Source organism: Lactuca sativa, chromosome 4 (assembly GCF_002870075.4).
Source record: "Lactuca sativa cultivar Salinas chromosome 4, Lsat_Salinas_v11, whole genome shotgun sequence".
Taxonomy (NCBI): Eukaryota; Viridiplantae; Streptophyta; class Magnoliopsida; order Asterales; family Asteraceae; genus Lactuca; species Lactuca sativa.
This window is the reverse complement of record NC_056626.2, coordinates 49,268,767-49,291,614: the sequence shown is the minus strand read 5'-3', so window position 1 is coordinate 49,291,614 and position 22,848 is coordinate 49,268,767. Positions and strand designations below refer to the sequence as shown.

Here is a 22,848-nt window from a genome sequence, read left to right as displayed (position 1 = left end):
GCCCCGCGATTCTTCCAGGAGTAACTCGTCGGGTCAAGGAGGATACTCGACGAGTAGATAGGGAATCTCAGAGAGTTGGAGGACGTCTAGACTCGCCGAGTCGCCATGGCACTCGCCGAGTTTGGTCGAGTTGACCGTTGACCGTTGACTAGAGTTGACCTAAGTCTGACTTCTTAGGGATAGTCACACTTAGAAGATATAAGTGTTAATGAGAGATATGTGATGTTATAGGGAGGTTGTAGCTCGACGGATTGTGCACGAGTGATTTCAGGATTTGCTAGCTTTCAGCATTCACGAGGTGAGTCTTCTCACTATACTGTACCCGGAAGGGTTTGACTGAGTGACCGGAAGGTCAGATATGATATGTGATATGTATGCTATATGTGGTAAGTTATTTGTTATATGTGCTATGTATGTTATGTGGGCCGGAAGGCAATATGTGATGGGCCGGAAGGCGATTATGTTATGGGCCGGAAGGCGTTGTGTTGAGGACCGGAAGGTCAGGGCCTGGAAAGGCGTATGTGCGTAAGTTGTATATTGGGGAACTCACTAAGCATTTATGCTTACAGTTGTTATGTATGTGTTTCAGGTACTAGCGAGGACCGTGGGAAGGCGCCGGCGTGATCGGTACACACTGAAGGATGTTTTTATGATCTTGGGATTTAGACAATTTGTATTCGACATGACACCTACATTATTTATGCCTTGTTTGAATGGAAATACTTTATTGTTTTAAATGAAAAATTTGTTTGAAAATTTGCGTTGTTACAATTGGTATCAGAGCCTTGGTTTGAGGGATTCGGGTGCACCTTCGGGAGTAACTGAACTCAAACCGAGGATTTGAGAAAATTTTCTTTTTTAAAATAACGGCATAGACTCTTGTAAATGGTTTTGTGGTAAGCAAGAAAGAAGCAGTGTGTACGATCAGTCAACGCCCGAATGGTAAAGATCCCCAAAATACCTTACAATATTATATGATATGAATTGTTATGCATGCTAGAAGACTAGGTATTCATGATAGGACTAGAGTGGCCTGATTTGTGATGCCTTAGTCTAGGGAAGTTTGCCGATATGAGATGCTTTGCTAGTGTGCGGGTAGATAGTGCATATCAAAAGTAGAGTACTCACTATCCGGGGATTGGGGAGGAAGATTTGGGACGAATGCCGATGCGGTGTGGTCGGTAGTATTGGGCCCGTACTACCGAAGACACCGGGTCAGTGGGAGACCCAAGTAAGAATCCCTGGATCTCGGAGACTGAGTAGGGTTGCGTTATCGAGTACGATTATACCCGATGGAGTCTCTGATAGTTTTATGTTGTATTTCAAAGACATCATGGTTAGACCACGCCACGGAGCGAGTTCGAGCGGTGTGAGTGACGAGGAGATTCGTCAGATGATTCACGAGGAGGTAGCTGCGGCGATCCGGGCTGAGATCCCGGAAATGTTTGGGTCTATTAAGACCACCCTGATGGAGACGTTTGAGGAGCGGTACGCCGCATTGACTGAAGCTGCAGCCGCTGCAGCTACCGCAGCTGTGGCCGCTGCCAGGCCACAGGGGGTGACTCGTTGCTGTTCCGAGAGTTCAGCAACACGAAGCCACCTGAGTTCGATGGGACGCAGGATCCGATTGCTGCGATGAGGTGGATCGCGGATATAGAGGGGTGCTTCTACACTTGTTCATGCCCGGAGCACCTGAGGGTACGGTTCGCTTTGAACCAGCTCCGTCTGGGAGCGAAGGATTGGTGGAAGTTCGTGACGGCAAACTTCACTCTGGCAGAGATTACAGCAGTGACATGGGAGGGGTTTACCGCTATGTTCAGGGACGAGTACGTTCCCCCGGTGGAGAGGGAACGATTGGTTCAGGAGTTTTTAACCCTCAAGCAGGGTACTGATTCGGTTGCGGCGATCACGTGGAAGTTTCATGAGAGGGCGATGTTCTGCCCCGAGCTGGTGTCCACAGAGCAGGCTCGGATGAGCCGGTACTTGGGTGTTTTGAGGAGGGATATCCGGGAGTTTGTGTCGAACTCCACCTATCATACTTTTACTGAGCTTCAGGCGAATGCCAGGAAGCGTGAGATCGAGTTGGAGACCCAGGCCAGGGAGGAGGCCGAGTCTCAGCAGGTGGACCGGCGGCCGGCTCAGTCTCAGCCGGCAGCCAAGCGGACCAAGTCCGCCGATTCGAGGACGGGAGGTCCGAAGGGCCGCACTTGCGGAAAGTGCGGCAAGGGTCACGATGGGGCGTGTCGAGCTGGTGCTTGCTACAAGTGCGGCAAGGAGGGGCACATTGCTAGGGAGTGCCCCAAGGGGTTTATGGTTTGCTTTCATTGCAACCAGACCGGCCATCGGAAGGCCGAGTGCCCTCAGCTTCGTCAGGGATCTGCACCTACTGCCAGGACTACTGAGACTCGACCGGTGAAGGTCGAGGCCCCGAGGGCTCGTGGGAGAGCCTTTCAGCTGACTGCGGAGGAGGTCCGCGCTGCGCCCGATGTTGTGGCAGGTATGCTGTAATTCATGTATTTATTTTAAAGTTAAGATGTTATGCTTATGTTATTATATGCGTAGGTACTTTCCTTGTGAACTCTGTGCATGCCTTAGTGTTATTTGACTCGGGTGCGAGTAGGTCCTTTGTGTCCTTAGCCTTTAGTCAGCATATCAGCGTTAGTCGTGAGTCGTTGAGTCGACCTTTGAGAGTTTCTATAGCTGACGAGAGAGTGATTTGTGCCACGGAGGTTCTTCGGGGATGCGTGCTAGAGATTTTCGGGGTTGAGTTCCCGATTGACCTGATTCCTATTGCGATGGGTGACGTCTGTGTCATCGTGGGCATGGACTGGTTGAGCCGATTCGGCGCTGTCATCGACTGTGAGCGTCAGCTGGTGACTATACGAGACCATAGTGGGGGAGTCCTTTCGGTGTACGGCGAGGGTACCCGTTCGGGATCAGCTTTTTGTTCGGCCGCTAGGGCGAGGCAATGTCTACAGCAGGGCTGTAAGGGTTTTGTGGCGTATGTGATGGATACGCGGGAGGTTTCCGAGAGACCGAGGTCAGTTGAGGAGGTCCCAGTGGTGCGTGAGTTTCCAGATGTTTTCCCCGAGGAGCTGCCGGGAGTACCTCCTGTGAGGCAAGTAGAGTTTGGTATTGATCTGGTTCCGGGGGCCGCGCCTATTGCTAAGGTGCCTTATCGTCTTGCACCTCCAGAGATGCAAGAGTTGTCCTCGCAGCTCCAGGAGTTGCTGGGGAAGGGATTCATTCGACCGAGCAGCTCGCCGTGGGGAGCACCTATTCTGTTCGTCAAGAAGAAGGATGGTTCACACCGGATGTGCATTGATTACCGGGAGTTGAACAAGTTGACGGTCAAGAACCGTTACCCGTTACCGAGGATCGATGATTTATTCGATCAGTTGCAGGGAGCATCTTGGTTCTCCAAGATCGATCTGAGGTCAGGATACCATCATGTGAGAGTGCGGGATGAGGACGTCCAGAAGACAGCGTTTAGGACGCGATATGGGCATTATGAGTTTGTGGTGATGCCTTTCGGGCTCACCAATGCCCCGGCTGTGTTCATGGATCTCATGAACAGGGTATGTAGACCGATGTTGGATCGGTCAGTGCTTGTATTTATCGACGACATTATAGTGTATTCGAGATCTAGAGAGCAACATGCGGAGCATTTGAGGGAGGTCCTTGAGGTATTGAGGTCGGAGAAGCTTTATGCAAAATTCTCCAAATGTGACTTCTGGTTGCGGGAGGTCCAATTTCTAGGACATGTTGTTAATCAGGAAGGGATATTGGTCGATCCGGCCAAGGTTGAGGCTGTGATGAGTTGGGAGGTGCCGAAGTCACCCTTTGAGATCAGGAGTTTCCTCGGGTTGGCAGGGTACTATCGGAGATTTATTAAGGATTTCTCCAAGATCGCAGTGCCGCTCACCAGATTGACCCGGAAGGGTATTGCATTCTCATGGGGACCCGAGCAGCAGACTTCCTTTGAGACACTTCGCCAGAGGTTGTGCGAAGCCCCGGTATTAGCTCTCCCGGAAGGGATGGATGATTTTGTAGTATATTGTGATGCATCGATTTCGGGACTGGGTGCAGTATTGATGCAGAGGGGTCATGTGATAGCTTATGCGTCGAGGCAGCTGAAGCCTCATGAGGCGAGATATCCCACGCATGATTTAGAGTTGGGGGCAGTAGTGTTCGCTCTCAAGATTTGGCGGCACTACCTGTATGGGGTTCGATGTACGATATATACGGACCATAAGAGCTTGAAGTATTTGATGGATCAGCCCAACTTAAATATGCGTCAGAGGAGGTGGTTGGATGTGGTCAAGGATTATGATTGTGAGATCCTGTACCACCCAGGCAAGGCTAATGTGGTAGCCGATGCATTGAGCCGCAGGGCGGAGAGCACTCCATTGCGAGATGTATGTTTGAGGTTAACTGTGATGACTCCAGTATTGGATGCTATTCGTGGGGCACAGGCCGAGGCTATACGACCAGAGATGCAGAAGAAAGAGCGGGTCGTTGGGTTAATTTCAGAGTTCGTTAAGGAGGGACGAGGGCTTCTGACGTTTCAGGGTCGGATCTGGGTACCATTCGTGGGCGGTACACGTATTACTTTGATGGAAGAGGCTCATAGATCGAAATTCTCGATCCATCCCGGTGCTACGAAGATGTATTTGGATTTGAGGAAGGAGTATTGGTGGCCCTGTATGAAGAGGGACGTCGCATGGTTCGTTGAGAGGTGCTTGACCTGCCGTAGGGTTAAGGCCGAGCACTAGAGGCCGCATGGCAAGTTGCAGCCATTGGAGATTCCCGAGTGGAAGTGGGAACAGATCACTATGGATTTCATCACCAAATTGCCAAGGACTGCCAGGGGAGTCGATGCAATTTGGGTGATTGTGGATAGGTTGACGAAGAGTGCACACTTCCTTGCCATCAGCGAGAGTTCTTCAGCGGAGAAGTTGGCGGAGATATATGTGAGAGAAGTGGTATCTCGGCATGGGGTGCCGATCTCGATTGTTTCAGACCGTGATGTACGCTTCACTTCCAGGTTCTGGAAGAAATTCCATGAGGAGCTGGGTACTAAATTGCATTTTAGTACCGCATATCATCCCCAGACAGACGGCCAGAGCGAGCGGACGATTCAGACGCTGGAGGACATGCTTTGAGCGTGTGTGTTGGACTTCGGGGGTAGTTGGGATGCGTAATTACCATTGGCAGAGTTTTCCTACAACAACAGCCATCATTCGAGCATTGGTATGCCACCTTTTGAGCTGTTGTATGGTAGGAGATGTCGGACCCCCATTTGCTGGGGAGAGGTGGGACAAAGGGTGATGGGCAGCACAGAGATCGTGCTTCAGACGACAGAGCAGATTCAACAAGTTAGACAGAGGTTATTGACCGCCCAGAGCCGACAGAAGAGTTATGCAGACAAGCGCCGATCCGAGCTTGAGTTTCAAGTCGGCGACTTCGTTCTCCTGAAGGTCTCTCCTTGGAAAGGAGTGATTCGATTCTGGAAGAGGGGCAAGTTGGGGCCCCGGTATATTGGGCCATTTCGTGTGATTGCAAGGATAGGCCGGGTAGCCTATCGGTTGGAGTTGCCAGCGGAGTTGGGACAGATCCACGACACTTTTCATGTGTCGCAATTGAGGAAGTGCATAGCCGATGAGTCGGCAGTGGTTCCATTGGAGGATATTCAGGTGGATGCGAACCTGAATTATGCTGAGAGACCAGTGGCCATCAGGGATCGGAAGATCAAGGTTCTGAGGAACAAGGAGGTACCTCTGGTGTTGGTCCAGTGGCAACACCGGAAGGGATCGGAAATGACTTGGGAGCCGGAACGTGAGATGCGGGAGTAGCATCCGGAGCTATTTTCAGAGTGAGACTTCGAGGGCGAAGTCTAATCCTAGTGGGGGAGAGTCGTAACAGCCCGGAATCTCAGGTATTGTTAAATTATGTTTTTGGGGTGATTTAAGAGGGGACTCGGCGAGTTGGAGCCTAGACTCGCCGAGTAGGATCGCAGACTTGGTCGCGGGTTCGCGACTGGACTCGACGAGTCCAGATATGGACTCGGCGAGTCTACGCTGTTTAGCGAAAACCCTAACCGTTCAGGTTGGGACGTATAAAAGGGACTTATTGGCCGTCATTGTTCATTTTAGCCTTCTGAGAAGAACCCTAAATCGATTGTGTGCATCTGGAGCAAGGATTATAGGCCATTGTTGATTATAGAAGAGTTGTTGTGCAAGGAAGAGAAGGGATTGGCTAAAGGAACAGCAAGGGAGTCACATTCTGAGGATTGGGGACACAGAGAATACATCATCCAGGTAATAATTCGAGTATACTCTGTTATGTTGATGTGATTATGGAATTAGGGTTTATGGAACCCTTTTGTGGATAGATTGAATGTTACCCTAGTCCCCTAAACGATTGTAACCCTGTATTGGGACCTTTGGAGGTCCAGAATGTCCCATGTCTGTGCATTTCGGGAATTGATGAAGGTTTTGGATTGGAATCCTTATGCCTTAGGTCAAAATGTAAATTATGAATCATAGGGTGTATCATGAGCACTGAAATGAGGACTTTACGTGATGGATCAGCCTAGGAAGGCCAGACCTAGGAATGGTCGGAGCAGTTCTGACCTTATGATGCAGTTGAGCAGTTGCATGGCATGGACTCGCCGAGTTCGACGAACAGACTCGGCGAGTAGCTTGAAGATTAACTGGGACTCGTCGAGTTGTTCTTCAGACTCGGCGAGTTGAGTCGGGGTGGCCCCGCGATTCTTCCAGGAGTAACTCGTCGGGTCAAGGAGGATACTCGACGAGTAGATAGGGAATCTCAGAGAGTTGGAGGACGTCTAGACTCGCCGAGTCGCCATGGCACTCGCCGAGTTTGGTCGAGTTGACCGTTGACCGTTGACCAGAGTTGACCTAAGTCTGACTTCTTAGGGATAGTCACACTTAGAAGATATAAGTGTTAATGAGAGATATGTGATGTTATAGGGAGGTTGTAGCTCGACGGATTGTGCACGAGTGATTTCAGGATTTGCTAGCTTTCAGCATTCACGAGGTGAGTCTTCTCACTATACTGTACCCGGAAGGGTTTGACTGAGTGACCGGAAGGTCAGATATGATATGTGATATGTATGCTATATGTGGTAAGTTATTTGTTATATGTGCTATGTATGTTATGTGGGCCGGAAGGCAATATGTGATGGGCCGGAAGGCGATTATGTTATGGGCCGGAAGGCGTTGTGTTGAGGACCGGAAGGTCAGGGCCTGGAAAGGCGTATGTGCGTAAGTTGTATATTGGGGAACTCACTAAGCATTTATGCTTACAGTTGTTATGTATGTGTTTCAGGTACTAGCGAGGACCGTGGGAAGGCGCCGGCATGATCGGTACACACTGAAGGATGTTTTTATGATCTTGGGATTTAGACAATTTGTATTCGACATGACACCTACATTATTTATGCCTTGTTTGAATGGAAATACTTTATTTTTTTAAATGAAAAATTTGTTTGAAAATTTGCGTTGTTACATTTTGGCTCTCGGCCGAGAGTAGAAGAAGAGAGGGGAGAGAGAGGTGGTGAGGTGACTTGCATGCGAACATGAGAGACCATGCCTTGATACATGGTGTGTATTATGGAGGTGGCACCTCCAAAGTCAATGCCCCCCCCCCCCATTTTAATTCGCTTTTTTTTGTTAAGTGGTGTTGGCCCGAGATCTTTGGGCCAAAAAGGGTAGGGATGGAATAGTTTGAGCCCATTAACATTTAGTTAGGATTTTTGGAACCAAAACATAAAATTTTCGGCCCAATGGGCCTTTAAAGTAGTTCACGACCCATTATCATAAAAGAATGGGAGTTTATTGCCCATTAGGGCAAATTAATTCATAAATGGCCTAATAAGGCCCATTAAGGGTTGTCACACCCCGCAACCATTGGCGGAAACATTCCGGGGCGGAGGACGTCATGTATAGCATCACAACTAATGAATAACAACAATCATAGCAACACAACCATTACAATGAATATTTGAATAAAAACGTTTACATCTGTTTGAAACTCAGTTTGAAATACATCCAATAGTTTTGCAAAATAAAACTTAAAAACTCTAAATGCTTCGGTTCCTCGAAAATCCAGCAAGTACCTGTCTATTGATTTCCTGAGAATACAACCAGTTTGAAAAATATCAGCATAAAGCTGGTGAGTTCATAAGCAATAATTTGTAATGGAAACTTATTGATGAGCGAGCCGAAATGATTATGTAGTGTGATCGATTTTGTATACAACCATGAATGTTCGTTTCTTAAAATCGTATACATATGCAAAATACTACTTCATGTGACTAGCTAAAACTAATCATGAAGTATATGTATTTAAATGTAAAACCGTAGCATAAATGATTCGGTTTTGAAAACCCTGGCTCGGCCAGTATGCATAGTGTGTTTAGTTCTATATGGTATAAATAAAACTATTGAAGAAAACCAGGTTGGTAAAATATCGGTGATTTATACATAATGTGAGTCGTATAACCATGCCTTATATGACTAGAGACCTTTCCAACGTTCTTCAGGCGTTAACGTTAACTGACATGTGTACATCTCAGGCGTGCCTGCCTAACTGTAGCTAGCAGTCCAGATGTGGGATTGTCAGTCCCGAATAGATCTATTCACAAATTTCACGCTCTCCCTCCAGGAGACTCTGGTTATACAGTGGTAGGATTTATCCCTGTACACCTAAGGGTGCAGTAATGAAGTAGCGCCTCATAGTATCGTACAATGTAGTTTACATGTAATGCAGTAGCGTTCTACCGTAGTAAAAATCCGAATGTATACTGCGAATAATGATAAATTATAGTAATGAAAATCGTGATAAAGCAGTGATATAAAATGTAACCGGTTTCTGTTCCAGCGCATATGTTTAGTAGAGAAGTTTCTATGCTTGATAAGTTTTTAGAGAAATCCCAAACTATACCGATTATAGTTTGCATGTATATCGTAATGAATAACGTATCCGTAAAAACTATGCAAATTTTTAGTGGAAACGCCCCTTATGCTCAACATAGTACAAAAGGGAAATAAAACATGAAGTTTGCATAAGTTTTATGTATATTCCTGAAAACATTTATGTTTAGCTTGTAAGAAAACATTTATGTTTAGCTTATAAGAAAACATTTATATTTAGCTTGTATCCCCCCCCTGAAAACCTTAAAAATATGCAAAAAATATAGGGGTATGAACTCACTGTTGTTGCGTGGAGTGGTTGACTGAAAAGAAGGTTCTCGAGTTTTTGCACGCGACACTTAACGAAATCCTATTATCAAATAAATACGTATATGTATCTAAATTAGTGATTTCGATAAATAAAGTGTCATAAAACACTTGAATTTGGTTGAGGAATGTTACCGAGACTTGCTTGAATCGAAGGAATGAGTTTACTGCCTTAGAACACGAGTTTACGGTTTCAAAACATGAGTTTACGTTTTTTGCAGATGGCCGAGTTTACGGCCGTGAACTCAAGAACTGAGTTTATGGTCTTTGAAGCCCGGACCGTAAAATTGGAAAACGAGGTTTGGATGCTGACTTCGATGCGAGGAGTGATTACAGACGTTCCAAAGGGCTCCAAACGGTGTTTCTCGACGTTTCCCGAAGTCTAAACGCGATTTTGTGAGTTCCAGGTCGGGGATATGGTTCTCCTGAAGGTGTCGCCTTGGAAAGGCGTCATTCGATTCAGGAAGCGGGGCAAGTTGGACCCGCGATTCATCGGACCGTTTAGGGTCGTAGCCTGGGTGGGCAAGGTAGCGTATAGGTTGGATCTGCCAGCCGAGCTCAGCCAGATCCACAGCACTTTCCATGTTTCTCAGTTGCGGAAGTGCTTAGTGGACGATTCAGCAGTAGTGCCTTTGGAGGATATTCAGGTTGATGACAGCCTGAATTACATTGAGCGCCCAGTCGCAATCCTCGACAGGAAGTCGAAGGATTTGAGGAACAAGAGGGTGGAGCTAGTGAAGGTGCAATGGCAGCACCGCAAGGGTTCAGAATGGACTTGGGAGCCGGTGGGCGAGATGATGGAGCATTACCCCGAGCTGTTTCAGGATCGAGCAGCAGACTTCGAGGATGAAGTCTAAAATAAGTGGGGGAGATTTGTAGCACCTGGTTCCTGGTATGTAAATCTTATTTGAGTACTTCCCTTCTTTTAGCCTTGGACTCGGCGAGTCATAGGTCCGACTCGCCGAGTGGATGCGGGACTCGGGACAAGTTTAAGTTGGCGACTCGGCGAGTCCATATCCTGGACTCGGCGAGTCACAGCTGTTGGATGAAACCCTAAGTTTCAGGGGTTTTCACCCTATTTAAACGACTTAACTGCCCCAAGCCAGCCCCTATTCACCCTCAGAGCCCTGTATCTCTCTCTAGTCTTGCTTTCTTGTGAGTTTGAAGTGTTTTGTGGTGTATTGAAGTTTTTTTGAAGGAAAAGAAGAGGGAATCAGGAAGAGGAGAAGGAGGCCAAGCATCTCTGTGTCACTCCAACATTTCCCCTAAGGTATAGCTCGTTTCCCCTCTTTTTTAAGCTTATAGCTCCATAAAAGTCCTTTTTGAGCCATTTCCAAGATTGTGTATGCTTGAGGGTTTGTAATAAGTCGATTGGCCTCTAGATCTAGGCAAGATTGAGCTCCAGGAGCTCAGATCTGTTAGCTTTATGGCCCCATGTTGCTTGTTCACCCTAGATCTACCCTTTTGAGGCATTTTGAGCCCTAAAATCCATATTGGTGAATATCCACACGTAAAGTTGGAAACTTTACGTGTGATTCGTGTCCTAGAAGTCCAGATCTGTGAATGGCATGGACTGGAATCGAGCAAATCTATGTATTTAGTGGGTGCATGGCAACGACTCGGCGAGTCGTTCATGTGACTCGGCGAGTCTGTTCGCGAGTCTCCGAGTTTGTCCCATTTTCGTAGTGTCGAGTGAGCAGTGAGTCACGGGGTGTGACTCAGTGAGTCAGAAGCTGAACTCATCTATGGAGGTACTCGGCGAGTCAATGCCCTGACTCGGCGAGTTCAAGGCAATCTCCTTAGATCAAGAACAGACTCGACGAGTTGTTCATACAACTCGACGAGTCTTAGCATAAGTGTTCATCGGATGAAGATGAACTCGACGAGTTGTTCATACAACTCGGCGAGTAGGATGAAGGACTTGAATATCAGTTTAGAAGGAGAACTCGTCGAGTCGTTGCCTAACTCGACGAGTAGGAACGGGATCCAGGTCAATCGTTTGGGTGGTGACTCGGCGAGTTGGAAAGCCAACTTCGCGAGTCAGGTCAACTGAAAGTTGACTCTGACTTTGACTTAGGGCATGGTCAGGGGTAAAATGGTCATTTTACCCAAAGGTCAGTGAGCAGTGTTTGATTGAGTATGTTGTGGGAATTGCAGCCGGAGGATTTCCGGAGCAGCAGCAACAGCAGTAGGCAGTCAGTTCCCGATCAGATCAGCAGCTACTTCGAGGTGAGTTACCTTCCAGTAGCGGTGGGTCTACGGCCACAATGCCGGCCCACCAGTAGGAGTTGTATGTTAGATGATTGTCTTTGTGATATCATCTAGGTTTGCTACTACCTGATATGTTGTATGCTGGCATGATATGTACATGTGATAGTTTTAGAGTTCGGTTGTTAGGACCGAAGGGTAGGTCGGACACCCCAGATATGTCTGACAGTACGTGATGATATGATTGCATGCTGGCTTGTTATGTTATATGAGATAAAGGTAGTAAGAGGGGACTAGTCCCCGAGGATCGGTTGTTAGGACCGATGGGTAGTCAGCACCCCAGAATGGCTTGACATGGGTAGTCAGCACCCGAAAATGGCTTGACACGGGTAGTCAGCACCCCAGAATGGCTTGACACGGGTAGGACGGCACCCCAGAATGGCCGTACCGGGTAGTCAGGCACCCCAGAATAGCCTGGCAGTATGTATGTTATGTGTTTGTATGGTATGTGGTACGATGGGGGAACTCACTAAGCTTTGTGCTTACGGTTTTCAGTTTTGGTTTCAGGTACCTCCTCAGCTACGAGAAAGGAGCCGGCGCGGTAGCAGCATGTCACACACACACACACACTCTCCGGTTTCCGCATTTATGAGCTTCACTGGGATTTGTACTCTGATATTTTGATTGGGTGTATGAATTGGCTTTTAGACATGGTTCACTTTGTGTTATGGTTTGATCAAACAATGTTTTTAGTTATTAATATTTTCTAAAGTAATGTCTTAAAACAAAATTTTTGGTCGTGAAAATTGGGTCGTTACATAAGAATTGCCAGATTTCTGTGGGTGTCTTCGGTGCAGACCAATTCTCAATCGCTTTGATCTTGGATGGGTCAACGTGTATCTCTTCCTTGCTAATTACGTGTCCAAGGAAATTCACCTTCCTGATCTAGGATTCGCACTTCGAGAATTTTGCATATAGGTTTTCTGCCCTTAGAGTTTCCAACACCTGCCTTAAGTGTTGTTTATGGTCGTCCTCAATTTTCGAATAGACAAGTATGTCATCGATGAACACAATCACGAACTTGTCTAAGAAAGGACGGCACACCCAGTTCATCAGGTCCATGAATGCTGCCGGTGCGTTAGTTAGACCAAAGGGCATTACTACGAACTCGTAGTGTCCATAGCGAGTTCGGAATGCTGTTTTAATTTGGGCACATCATTCTCATGAACTCGCAACTGATAGTACCCTGATCTTAGGTCAATCTTTGATAAATAACTAGCTCCATGTAGTTGTTCGAAGAGATCGTCGATCCTGGGTAAGGGATAACGGTTCTTGATGGTCAGCTTATTCAGCTCCGGGTAGTTAATGCACATCCGAAAGGATCCATCTTTCTTTTTCACAAATAAGATTGGAGCTCCCCAGGGTGAGGAACTTGGCCTTATGATTCCTTTGCTAATCAGCTCATTGAGCTGAGTGGATAATTCTTGCATCTCCGCTGGCGCTATACGGTATGGAGATTTAGCTACATGAGTAGCTATGGGGATCAAGTTGATACGGAACTTGACTTGGCGATCGGGAGGGATTCCTGGGAGATCTTCAGGGAAGACATCGGGAAAGTTACAGACTTCGGGGATGCTCTCGAGGTCTCTAACATTTCACGTTTCGTCGACAACATGAGCTAGGAATGCATATCACTCCTTCCGTAGATATTTCTGGGCCTTTATGCACGAAATGATACGAAGGTTCGAACTGAGCTTATCACCATAAATCATAAGGGTTTTGCCAGAAGGAAGATTGAGGCAGATAGCTTTCTCGAAACAAAGAATATCAGCATGATTGGAGCTTAACCAGTCCATGCCGATAATGACATCGAAACTCTTGATGGACACAGGCATAAGATCGATGGGAAACGAATAATTGTCTAGAGTAAGAGTATAGCCTATGAATATGTCGTTAGTGCTCTCCTTCTTTCTGTTAGCCATCTCGACGGTAAATGTTTCAGTTAGAGGTCGGGATTTACACTTGATTAGATGTTTGAATGAATGTCTAACAAAACTCCTCTCTGCACCAAAGTCGAACAGAATGCATGCATAAGAGTTGTCAAGGAGGAACGTACCCGTAACAACGGTAGGATCAGCAACTGTTTCATTCTGTCCCATAGCCAAAACTCTCCCTGTATTGCCACCAATTGTTGCCTTGGGGCAGTTTCTCCTGTAGTTCCCAGCCTCTCCACATCCATAACAAGTTTGACCAGCGCCCGCTCCCGAAGCCTGGTTGGTTGGTTGAGCCGGTGTCTTGCAGTATCGAGCTATGTGCCCCTTCTTCCCACAGCTGTTGCAATTCAACTCATAGAAAGGTCCGTGATGATGGAGTTTACACTTGTTGCACAGGGGTAATTTTCCAGCATAACCACCGGTAGGAGATTGGGTGGTTGGAACAGCAGTGGGAGCAGCAGCAGGAGCAGTAGTAGCATTAACTGCTACTATTTGTTGCTTCTTGGAGGGCTCCTGCGAAGACTGACCCTTACGCTTGTTGCCAAACTTCTTCTTCTTCCCACCGCCATCCTTTTGGGGTTCAGGGACAATTGTCACTTCATCCAGATCGATTCCATGATCGATTAGAGTCTGTGCCAGATCCTTGGCGCTTTCAAATGTAGTCAGCCTAGCAGCCAAGACATTTCCTTTGGTGGGTTGCGTCAGTCCCCAGATGTACCTCTCGACTTTCTTGCATTCTGGGGTGACCATTCCCGGACTAAGAAGCGCCATATCACAGAATCTAGCAGTGTAGGCAGCGATGTCGGAACCCTTCATCTTCAAGTTCAAGAGTTCGTGCTCCAATTTTTGCACTTCGCCCCTCGGGCAGTACTCCGCTAGCATGAGCTCCTTCAGTCTTTCCCAACCCATGGCATTAGCCACTGGCAGGGTTAGGGTTTTGACTCGACCATTCCACCAGGTCAAGGCTCTGTCGGTGAAGGTGCAGACGACGAACTTCACCTTGTTTGCTCCAGAACAGACACAAATTTCGAAGATGGATTTGATTTTCTTGAACCATTGAGTCAGGGCGATGACACCTCCATCTCCATTGAAGGACTTGGGTTTTGCAGTCATGAACTCTTTGTACGAACACTCTTTCTGATGTCCCTGACTTCCATCTTGTCTCTGGGGGTCGGTTCCACCTCCAGCTCCACCAGCGTTCACTTTTGCCATTGCTGCAGTCACGGCGGTGGTAACTGTTGCCTGGAACATGACAGGGTCGAACTGGGGAGGTGGTGGTGGTGGAGTGTCGTTGTTCCTTCTGATGGGTCTTGGTCAGGGAGGCATCTTGTTCTAGAAACAATCAGGAAAAGGAGGATGGTAAGTCCCCGAGATATATAGAAACAAAATATATCTCATCCTGATAATGAAAGTATTCTACCGAGCGATAATCATAGAAAGGTTACTAAGACAAGTAAGTTATCGCTTAAGGAAGGAGAGGTAGCAATACTTAAAGTGAATCTGCGTACTAAGTTTGGCTCTAGCGAAAGTACTCCTATAGTATTTTATGTGAGATGATTTTTTTGTAAGTTTTAGGCCTGCTGTAACACCACAGTCACCCCCAAACACATGTTGGTCATGTCTCGACTGAATATAGTTGATCATGCTATATTCACCCAAGACATTATTACATAACTGCCCAGGTTTAACCGCAACATTCCAGCATCCAAAATACTTTTGTTCAGTTCTTCTAGCGACACTAATCCTGTTATGTATGCATGCTCGTATACTTCTTATAAAAATACTTATATTTTTGAAAGTATACTTTTAGTGTAGAGCACTTAGGCCCCTTAGTGTTTATAGTTGTATACCACGTAAGGTTCGGTATACTAGTTCGCTATAAACATGGGCTCAGATACCAATCTGTCACACTCCGAAATCGTTGGCGGAAACATTCCACGGCGGAGGACGTCATGTATAGCATCACAACCAATGAATAAGAGCAATGATAGCAACACAATCAGTACAATGAATATTTGAATAAAAATGTTTACATCTGTTTGAAACTCAGTTTGAAATACATCCAATAGTTTTGCAAAATAAAACTTAAAAACTCTAAATGCTTCGGTTCCTCGAAAATCCAGCAAGTACCTGTCTACTGATTTCCTGAGAATACAAGCAGTTTGAAAAATATCAGCATAAAGCTGGTGAGTTCATAAGCAATAATTTGTAATGGAAACTTATTGATGAGCGAGCCGAAATGATTATGTAGTTTCAAGAAAATCCGATATTTTCTTTAGTGAAAAACGTAGTGTGATCGATTTCGTATACAACCATGAATGTTCGTTTCTGAAAATCGTATAGATATGCAAAATACTACTTCACGTGACTAGCTAAAACTAATCATGAAGTATACGTATTTAAATGTAAAAGGTAGCATAAATGATTTGGTTTTGAAAACCCTGGCTCGGCCAGTATGCATAGTGTGTTTAGTTCTATTTGGTATAAATAATACTATTGAAGAAAACCAGGTTGGTAAAATATCGGTGATTTATACATAATGTGAGTCGTATAACCATGCTTGATATGACTAGAGACCTTTCCAACGTTCTTCAGGCATTGACGTTAAATGACATTTGTACATCTCAGGCGTGCCCGCCTAACTGTAGCTAGCAGTCCAGATGTGAGATTGTCAGTCCCGGATAGATCTATTCACAAAATTGCTTTTACTCTTATAGAAACCTAGTATTAATCATATGATCTTTTTATCATTCCAACGCTCTTGCCAATGGTAATGCATCCAATTAGGTTATTATTACATTGCCTGATATCATTTTACCCCACATACACACTCTTGACCCTTTTAAACCATCATTATACTTCCACACCTATTTATATCTTTAAGTCGATACACACAATCATACATACATATAGATGATATTAACCTCTTTACACATTCACACACTTACTCAATTATTGATACATTTGTATGTACATTTGATAAGAAATTTCTCAAGTTTCATTAGGTTTGAAAGGATTTCATTGCTAGATACAAAGTATAGGACAATGATGTATTAGTCAAGTTCATGTATGATGGGTTTTAAAGCCAAATTGGGACATAGGCTTGTTCTCAATTCACCACTTAATGACCTAGCATACATTAGGAATACATGAACATGGTTTATACAAAAGAAACCAATGATAAACGAACACATCAAGAGTTGAAATCCGACTACACCACAACCACCAATCCATGGCGGCGTTGTGGTGCATTCTTGAGAACATTGAGGCTGCTGGTGGTGGTGACCTTCGTGGCTGATTAGGGTAGAGTGGGTCCCTCCATTATGATCCTTGTACAACTTCTATCCTAACCCTAGATTATTTGACATTTCTGAGTTTCCTTTAATAACACAACAACCCCTTCAATTATTCTATCCACATCAATTATACATACATTACTATCCTATAAATTCATTAGTTAAATTATATCTTTTAAATTCACTGATAGTTTTTTAAGAGATTAATTAACAACGTCTTTATTTCAATTTATTTCGATTTATAAAAATAATTCGGGTAACAGAATCTAATGTCGGCCGCCAACGAATGGAAATTTGGGTCGTTACATTACACCCACTTCTACGCACGTTGGTGAAGTTTATGTAGATTCCATTAAAAATTATGTAAGTAGCTCTTAACTCGTGCCATTTTTCGTTTACACAATCGTAAGTTTGGATTCATCCTTTCCTATTTGTGAGTGGAAGTGTTCTAGAACACGGTTCCAAAATGTCATCCTGATTAGGGCGTTGCTCGTCTTCCCATCTAAAGATGATGAATCCAAGATTTTTAAATCGTAATTTCCTCATCTTTGGTCTAATATATATATATATATATATATATATATATATATATATATATATATATATATATATATATATATATATATATATATATATATATATATATATATATATATATATGTGTGTGGTTTTTTTTCCATTTTCTTTGTTTTTTCTCTTCAAAGATTTTGGTGGTTGAGTTTCCAGCACCTTTTCAATTTCATAATTGCGGCGAGATTGGGGTTGGAAAGGTGGTTGTTGGGAAATTTGGTTTTGAGGTGGTTGAAATTGTTAGAACTAGTCTTGTGTTTGGTTGTTTGAAGTAGTTTTATTGGAATGGTTGCGAGATTGTTGGAAATAACATGTTCATGAACCCTGGTGATTCGAAATGTGTGTATTGACAAATTATTGTGTTGAGTGTTGGTGCTTTTGGAGTGCATGTAGTGTTTGGGGTTTTTGAATTTTGATATATTTTTTGATGTTTGGTGAATGAGAAATATTGTGTTTAATAGAAAAAAAAGTTGGTAATTATAATATGAAATTGTGTATGAAATAAAGTGGTATTTATAGGTAAATATTTGATAGTTTTTTTTTTTTTTTTTTTTTTTTTTTTTTTTTTTTTTTTTTTTTTGCAAACGGTAAAAAAACGGTATAACGAGTATTTCCTTTTTCTCTCTCCCTTGAAACGGATCGTAAGTCAACCTACGCCACCTCCCACTTAGTCAGTTACCATTGGCGGGACGTTGTTCACATGTAAGGTGGGGTTGCCACCTCATCTTAAACACACCATTACAAGACCACTTTTTGTAGCCTTAACAGATGAATTCAAACCGGTGATGCAGAAGGACAATCTATGCAAATTTAGGAAACCACATGGACCATTCTCATCTACAAAAAACATTAAGTACGAATCTTCAAAAAATTAAGAAACCACAAGGATCATTGTTGTAAATCTGTTCACATATATATAATCATAGAGGCGTTGAATTGAAGGTGTGATGGAGCCAAGAAGCAAAATGCGAATCTCTTTCATCATCATACTGTTGATACTGCAATCGCACATGGTAGCCTTCTCACATTCGAAGTCAATCGTGGAAAACCTCCCTGGCTTTTCTGGCAATCTTCCATTTACGCTCGAAACAGGGTACGTATATATGCATCTATCTACCTACATCTTTGCTCTTCAAACTTCACCCTCTTCAATCAAAATCTTCTTAAAACAGCCAGTTGTTGGTCTTTTACGAAAAAAATCTCAGATATGATTTTTCAAAATTCAAACGACAGAAGAGATTTCGTATTACATTGCATGTTTTTTCTCCATATAGGAATTATGACGAGTTTATATAACGCTAAATGAACTATACAGCATAAGTTTCCCCTTCGATATGGTTTTTGGGGATTTAGAATGTAGTTAATCGGATTGAATTTGTGTTTTAAAGTTATGTTGGAGTTGGAAAAGACGAAGAAGTGCAATTGTTTTACTATTTTGTGGAGTCTCAAAGAAATCCAAAGAAAGATCCGTTGCTTCTTTATCTCACCGGTGGCCCTGGAACTTCCGGCATAGTTCCATTCCTCTATCAAATCGGTGCGTTTATTATTCGTTTATAGTTACTTTTATTAGTTAGATCCAAATAGTTTTTCTTTTTTATTTTCAACGAGCCAAAAAGTTGGATCTAATTAATAGTTTAGTTTCTGCTATTATATAGCATGCACTAGTTATTTTCAAAAAGCTATAAATAAGTCAACTCAACTTGATGCAACATATATTTTATATTGGCCACATGTAATGAGATTTATTGATAATCCATAAAAAGATCTTCGTGGGAAGGTTTTTAACTCATAGCCTACAAAAAAAGAGTCAGTGAAATATGATTGTTTATGTCACTATCTTTTTTATCTTTTATTTTTATTATTATAAAAAGAAAAGATAATAATAATAATAATAATAATAATAATAATAATAATAATAATAATAATAATAATAATAATAATAATAATAAGATACTATAATACGATTTTTTTATACAATTCAAGTAATGTATATAAATAATTTAGGACAAACTGTTATAAACAGTAGATGTGTAAGAACAATATGTGTCAGAACAATCTAATATTTACAACAAATTGTAACCGGACCATGGGTTCCGAATTAGCTTTTTATAAGTTGTCAAACTTTTATGTTACCAAATATATTGCATTATTTTGTTCTCTTTTAGAGCTTCCTTGCATCTTTTGTATAAAAATAAATGTTATTGCATAAATCGGGAATAAAACAAAACCTTGTTGCATAAATATGGAATTAGCCCTACCAAATAAACCAGATTGCATGTAATATGATCGTGCTCAACCATGCATGTGAAACTTACTCAACCTTCTTTTTTAACACTAATTTAGCAATATAAAGACCATATATTGAAGTAAAGCACAAATTGTAAGTTGAAAAACTGAAAATTAAAACCAAATTTCTCGGCAAGTTGATGTTACTTTTTGAGATATTTCAAGAAAATTCTTATATTTTTGATTTTTTGATGATGAGTTACAAATGGAACCAAAATCTTTTAAAATTGTTGTTACAAACTACTATTTCGTAAAATTAAATATTAACTTCTGTCAACTTAATTTCTCTTCATTTGCGTGGATCAAATCCAAAGTTTCGTTCAGAACATAACAACATTGCAATGTGAATATATTCAATTTATCATTTTCTCATTTGCGATCATATAAAACATTATATTCGATGAACTTTTATTGTAGGTCCACTTAAATTCAAATATGCGAATTCAAGGAGAACTAAAGTAAATTTGGAAGTGAACCCATATTCATGGACAAAGGTTAATATATATATATATATATATATATATATATATATATATATATATATATATATATATATATATATATATATATATATATATATATATATATATATATCATCCATTTCTCTAATTAATTAATTATATATCATGTAACAATCTAAAGTATATATTTTGTATTATATAGACAGCTAATGTCATATTCATAGATCTACCCGTTGGCACCGGATTTTCATATGCCAAGACATGGGAATCATCAAGGAGTAATGATTCCCTTGTGGCTACTCATGCGTATGATTTTACAAGAAAGGTATGTCATTTTTATAGTATATTACTAGAATATTATGTTTTCAATTCTAATTGATGTTCATCTTGCAGTGGCTCATAGACCATCCTAAGTTTCTCACTAATCCATTGTATATTACGGGGATTTCATATATGGGAATAATCATTCCAAATGTCGTTTCAAAAATATACAATGGTAAAAAAAATGTAGTTTTAGTTAAAAGGACAACATGAGGATCGATCATCCTTTGAAAAAAATGAGAGCATGACGTTCTTTTTACCATTTTGTAGGCAATGAACGAAAGGTTAAACCAAAATTGAACATCAAGGTAACTTAATATATCCCATCTAAACTCATATAAATAAACATTTTTATTTTTGTTCTATTTCTTTTGGATTCATATTTCATGCACTTTGGGGTGTAGGGTTTCTTGATTGTGAACCCGCTAACAGATAAGTTCATAGATTTTAATTCAAGAATTGAATTTGCATATCGGGCTGCATTAATAGAAGATGAAATTTACGAGGTACCATGAGTCATTAATTAATTAATTACATATAGAAACGAAATAAGATTTGTTACTTTAAGGTTAATTATATATATTATATAATCCTAAACTTTCATAATTTTGATTTTTGTCAGCCAGCAAAAGAAAATTGCGAAGGTAAATATGTATATGTTGATCCAAACAACACATTATGTTTGAATAGTCTTCGGCCCATAAATGAGGTGAGTACATTAACGAATTCTCATTGTCTTTTTTGTTACATATAATATTCATTCCTTATATATCCTAAATGCTCTCGATTGCAGTGTCTAGCTCGAATTAACGTAAATCACATCTTAGAGCCACTTTGCGATACACAAGATCCAAAATCGATTTGTCGAGTAATTAAATCCTAAGAACTCTCTAAATGTCTTACATTACCACTACAGCAAATATAATGGAATAATACCCATGTTTTCTTCACAATTAGTTAATGAACACGTGTATATATCCTAATTAAATATCATATTTTGTCTTTATATATAGGAATCCATTTATTTTTATTCTAATACTTGGGCAAACACAAAAGCCGTCCGACAAGCTCTCCACATTCGTGAGGTACGCACGTTAATATTAATCTTATTTAGCAGTTGATATATATAGCCCAACAAAATAGAATCTGTCCTTTGTTACAAAGTATTGTTTTCAAGAGAATTAATTAAATATGTACCACAATTTTTCATTATAGCTAAGGACCTTTGTTTAATGTACAGCGTACAGTAGATAATTGGCAGTTCACTAACACAAGCATTCGTGCTTTATATGGGAAAAACGACACTATAATTTACTCCTACAACATCTTCAGCAGTTTGGCCTACCATAAAAAGCTTATTACCAAAAATTGCCATGCTTTAATCATCAAGTAATCTCTCTCTCTCTCTCTCTCTCTCTCTCTCTCTCTCTCTCTCTCTCTCTCTCTCTCTCTCTCTCTCTCTCAAACTTGTATCCAATTTATGCTCGAGGTTTTGAATATATTAATTATAAATATACGAAAAATGTAGATAATTATTTGGATTATTTTCTGCCACTGTATTTGAAATGGTATTGAATTGATTTGTAGTGGTGATCATGACATGACGTTTCCATATATGGGCACGAAGCAGTGGATCAATAGTCTTAATCTTACAACTGTAAACACATGGAAGCCATGGTTCGTTAGTAGTCAAGTTGCTGGGTAAGATTATTGTATTTATATAACGAAATAACAAATGCCATTCAATTCACCTTAGTTTTGGTAATCGAACGCTGCCCATATTCTTGTTATATATATAGGTATCAGAAAACATACTCAAAAGCCAAATATTCTTTGAGATATGCGACTATTAAGGTGAAAACTTGTAACTTATCTACATATGTGCATAGGGATTATAATGGTGATAGTGTGCATAAAAGTTGTAGGGATTATATATATGATGGTGATTAATTGCGATTGATTTTTGCAGGGTGCGGGTCATTCGGTGGCATTGTACAAGCCTGAAGAAGCTTGGGTCATTGTAGAGGCATGGCTTGCTTCTCATACTAACTCTACAAAATCTTAACACCCTTTAACAAAGTTCTTTTTATTAGGAAAGGTTATTTATTTCACTACATATGTACACTGTTTGACATTTGATGCAACACATTGGAATGACTATACGTTATAACGGTAATACATTTTTTTTTAAATGTGTCATTATTTGTGGGATAATGCTAAGACAACACTTAAACTTTGACTGCATTTTCTAAAGGGAAAATGAGTAATCCAACCAAATGTGTAAGGTTTGAATATAATAACCACATTTAATTTGTTTTTAAAAAATAGCCGCAACTCTGAAATTAGCATTCCGAGCTAAGTGATAATTTCCCATGAATTGGAATTGAATTACTCAATGCGTTTAGATACAGGCTACTACAATGGGCCAATACAAAATACAAAATGG

General features: G+C 41.9%; 1 protein-coding gene across 2 annotated transcripts; it reads left to right on the top strand.

Moving 5' to 3' along the window:
* Positions 1 to 17,898: 17,898 nt before the first annotated feature.
* On the top strand, positions 17,899 to 22,601 carry LOC111904412 (serine carboxypeptidase-like 2). 2 transcript variants are annotated; one of them, XM_023900206.3, is made up of 14 exons: positions 17,899 to 18,427; positions 18,723 to 18,868; positions 20,038 to 20,114; positions 20,284 to 20,406; positions 20,475 to 20,577; positions 20,673 to 20,710; positions 20,807 to 20,908; positions 21,025 to 21,111; positions 21,196 to 21,270; positions 21,416 to 21,487; positions 21,643 to 21,791; positions 21,990 to 22,103; positions 22,202 to 22,256; positions 22,372 to 22,601. In XM_023900206.3, exons 1-14 carry the CDS (start codon positions 18,282 to 18,284, stop codon positions 22,465 to 22,467), a joined length of 1,383 nt encoding a protein of 460 aa, XP_023755974.2. In that variant the 5' UTR covers positions 17,899 to 18,281; the 3' UTR covers positions 22,468 to 22,601. The 2 variants fall into 2 exon arrangements, with proteins under 2 accessions (XP_023755974.2, XP_042757767.1); XM_042901833.2 differs by lacking the exon at positions 22,202 to 22,256.
* The last annotated feature ends 247 nt before the right edge of the window (positions 22,602 to 22,848 follow it).